Source organism: Aplysia californica, unplaced genomic scaffold (assembly GCF_000002075.1).
Source record: "Aplysia californica isolate F4 #8 unplaced genomic scaffold, AplCal3.0 scaffold00359, whole genome shotgun sequence".
Lineage (NCBI taxonomy): Eukaryota > Metazoa > Mollusca > Gastropoda > Aplysiida > Aplysiidae > Aplysia > Aplysia californica.
This window is the reverse complement of record NW_004797629.1, coordinates 612,986-617,162: the sequence shown is the minus strand read 5'-3', so window position 1 is coordinate 617,162 and position 4,177 is coordinate 612,986. Positions and strand designations below refer to the sequence as shown.

General features: G+C 38.6%; 1 protein-coding gene across 1 annotated transcript in view; it reads right to left on the bottom strand.

The window, feature by feature from the left end:
* The window catches only part of LOC106012387, a gene marked incomplete at its 3' end in the record, with an annotated part of 24,948 nt that overhangs the window by 8,272 nt on the left and 12,499 nt on the right, over positions 1–4,177 (bottom strand). Inside the window, 2 exon segments of the mRNA XM_035971011.1 lie at positions 1,667–1,838; positions 2,478–2,575. Of these exon segments, the coding sequence (XP_035826904.1) occupies positions 1,667–1,838; positions 2,478–2,575 (270 nt within the window).

The following is a 4,177-nucleotide window of genomic DNA, read 5'->3' as shown; positions in this document are numbered from 1 at the left end:
TCACACACACACACACACACACACACACACACACACGTACGCTGGTTCTTATGCTCTGCACTTAAGTTATGTTTTGGTAAGTCTTACTGCACTTGCAGCACAGTTAGTTTTTTGAAGTTTTGAGCATTATAAATGTGTCACTTGAGAGTAACATACAAACAACCGGATGAGACACAGGAGGAAATAATAAATTATGTAGACGTTTTACGGCGCTTGCAACTGAATAAGGTCATATGAGCGCCAAGGGGTGGATGTCAACAGAGAAGTCCGTACAGGGAATCAGACTTACTCTGCTCACCTCTCTAGCTTCAACAGAACAAACTCTGCTTCGACTATCAAGGCACCCCGGAAATAGCAGGTCACAAGAGTATGACAAACCTACAAAAGAAGTAGAGGGAAAATTGACGACAGTAAGGATTAGGAAAGAAAAAGCAGCAGTCCTCTGTTGCAGTTCAGGCACAGCTATGAGCATGACATTGTGAATCAGCCCATTAAATTACAAGTCTGCTGTGCATATAAAACAGGTTAATTTCCCCCACTTTGGGAATGTCCTAAAGACGCTTCAGTCAGTAGCACCGCCCCGGGGGGTACTATCAGGTGTGCTGGTGTAATAAAATGTGAGGCGGCGTGGTGGAATCAGGCTCTCGTCAAAATAGTGAAATCGAAGAAAACAGCAGTTTTCTCCCTGCTTAGCAATTTTTATCAAATTTTTGTTTTTTTGGCTCAACATCTTTTTTGTCCATTTACAAACACATTCCTTTAAGGATTTCACCGAAAACGTTGAATAAAGGCACAAAAATATATATTTACAAATTTCCATGGACTCTCCAGCTTTGGAATTTACAACGCTTTGGCGACCATTTTCTCGCTAATTTTACTTCTTAAACCAGGTGACTCCCACCTCCTTCAATCCAAAATATCTCCACTTCTATTGAAGATGGATGGGTAATTTTTTCAATTAAATCAAGACAAATGAACAAGCTTTACGATGATACCAATAACTTAATACGCCAAAAAATTAACGAGAGCCTGATTCCACCATGCTGCCTCACAAATAGATTATAAAGCGTATAGAGCTTGCTGTCGAGCAAGGAATTCCGCTATACAAATAGCTACCTCAGAATTCCAAAGCTGTATCTGCTCAATACTTAATGTTGAGAAATTTGACGTCACAATTTAGGAGTGTCACAACCTGCCAAGCTTTTTCAAATGCATTTCTTTGAATTGAATGTCTTGATAACGACTCCGAATATTCTTGAAATTTTGATATAAGGTTAGAGCGTTTTCTTTCTGATCTCATGGTCTTAGTAACTCAAAAAGGCCAAAAATATCAGAAAGAACTATGCATTTCGGGGGTAGCGAAATGCTATCTATAATAAGTCGCTTTTAAGGACTAGCAGGTTAACCCAGATTTCAGGATTTTCCAGGAATCTTGACCTACACCAAAAGTGGGCATCGCCCTACCTATAGAAGAAGTTTGGTTTCATTGGTGTGTATATTTGTTTGGTTTTCGAGAAAATTCTCCTTGTCTTTTGAAGAAACTGAACAAGGTGAAAAAAAACTTTACCTTCGATTTTCTCAAAACAGCATTTATTTTTCGGGATAGCCCCCTTGCGCTTAAAAGCGACCAATCAAATAATTAAAAGTAAAAAAAAAGGCTTCTTACTCTGACTGATTGCATTGCTACAGTTGATTTGAATCACAAAGTCTCCAGTCGTGCTGTACTGGTAGGGAGCAAGGCCCAGAGTGATTGTAGAGTCAGCTAAATTGTTGAACATGAGATTGTGTATCTCTATTGGTTGCTTGCCGTCTTCGCCAAAGTCAAACACACAGGAAACCTGAAGGCAAAAACAATATCATCAATGTCTTCTCATCATGTAAACAAGCAATGAAAGCCAATGATATGCTTTTTTTGGGGGGGGAGGGGGGGAGGGGGGAGGGGGGGAGGGGGGTCAAAATGGATATGTTATTCCAAATAAGAAAGACAAATTATAAACAAGCTTTGAGATTTTGCCAAAAAGTTTATATGAAATAAATAGATAAATCATTAAAAAATAAATATGGCACTTTACACGAATTTCCCGTTTGGCTTATTGCTTTCCGAGGTGGACATTAAACTGGGAGGTCTCGCCTTTTCAATAACCTAATAGTGTTGATATGGGCGTTCAACCCATTCCCTTTTTTTAGAGGTGTCATCTCAGTGTCAGGGGCTGACTTGCAACATCCCGGCATTGTCGTTAGCTTATAGATAGATAGATAGATAGATAGATAGATAGATAGATAGATAGATAGATAGATAGATAGATAGATAGATAGATAGATAGATCTGATAGATAGATAGATAGGTAGATAGATATATAGATAGATAGATAGATAGATCTGATAGATAGATAGGTAGATAGATAGATAGATAGATAGATAGATAGATAGATAGATAGATAGATAGATAGATAGATAGATAGATAGATAGCCCGTACCTCGGAGGCGTTGTATCGCGTTGTGACAGTTGTCTTGAGCAGCACTCGAGTGTCAGTGGACGGGTAAAAATCACTGCCGGTAGTTGCTTGTGCGACGCCTGTTGAGTGAGGGGAAATTTGACAACAACCAGGTCAGACATATTTTAAATGTAGATTATTTTACACCTCCAACTACACAATTTAGAATAATTATGTGTCACAACGCGGTGGAATCAGGTGCTCGTCAATAATTAGACAGTGGAAAGTGACAATTTACTTTTTTTTCAATGCCTTTAATAAACGTTTTTCAGTATAATTCACGCTGAAATAGGTTCTTAAATGGGCGTAGAAGGTGATGAGTTTATAATTTCGATAAAATATTGCCAAAGCAGCGGAAAAGCTTATGTTTCTTCACATTGACTATTTTGACAAGCGCCTGATTTCATTCGATGACTCACATAATATGTGAGGCAGCGTGGTGGAATCAGGCTCTCGTCAATTTTTGGGCATGTAGAGTTATTGGTACCATCTTAAAGCTTGTTCACTTGTCTTTATTTGGATGAAAAAGACACCCGTTTATCTTGAATGCAAGTCGAGATATTTACGAAAGAAGGAGGTGGGGGTCACCTGTTCTAAGAGGAAAAATTAGTGAGAAAATGGCCGCCAAAGATTAGTTATTTCCTTAGCTTAAGAGTTCGTGGTAACTGAAAATTTACACTTTTTGTTCCTTTAATCAACGTTTTTTAAGAAATATCCCTCAGAAATGAGTTCTTTAACTGGCATGAAAGGTTTTGAGCCAAAAACCCCAAAAATTTGATAAAAATTCACAAACCTGCGGAAAAATGCAAATTTCTTCACTTTGATTCTTTTGACGAGAGCCTGATTCCACCACGATGACTCACATATCTATTTATGAGCCGAGTGTCCGACCCAGAGGGAGAGGGATACAACATCACAGCACAAAGATCGAGATACTCGATAAATATTTCTCCCCACTAGGGTATCGAACTCCGGTCTCCTGCATGCGACAGCGAAGTGCCTAACCGCTACACCAAAAACGCCGAAGAGAAGATAATTTGTTGAACAATGGCGGGTTGTTTCCAGAAGTATTATTCCAACTATAATTTTCCTTTCTTTTTTTCTTCAACCTAAATCTAACATTTTTATGGTTAAAAATTATAATTAAGAAACAATACGTCTTGCAATTAATAGTAATAGATATTGTACCGCGTGGATTCTGATGTCTTCAACATCTCTGCCAGAAAATCGTCAGCGTTGTCTACTTATTTCCTCATAATTTGTGAGTTGTGCCGAAAAGCCTTTCATTTGAAATCGCAAATAGATGCAATAGAATGGAACACTGAAGGAACAGGTCATCTATCTTTGATTTTTCATTGTATATTATACATTTACTTTTATATGGTTTCTTAGGAGACTGCTAAGAGAATCGAGGAAGGGAAAGAAATCAAATGAGGTAGTGCTTGATGAGGCTACGTGGGACGCTCAAAGTTCAAAACAATCAGGAAACGACAGATGCAGTTTTGGGACACCTGAATAGACATAAGGGTCTTGAACCTTTAGCTCTGACTGGCAAAATTGAGGGCAAGCAAGGCACGGGTAGGCCCAAAACAACATACTTAGGGAACCTAAACAAATGGGTAACAGGGAAAGATCAGGGAAACGTAGCTTTTTGAAAACATTCGAGCGAAGGAATGAATGGA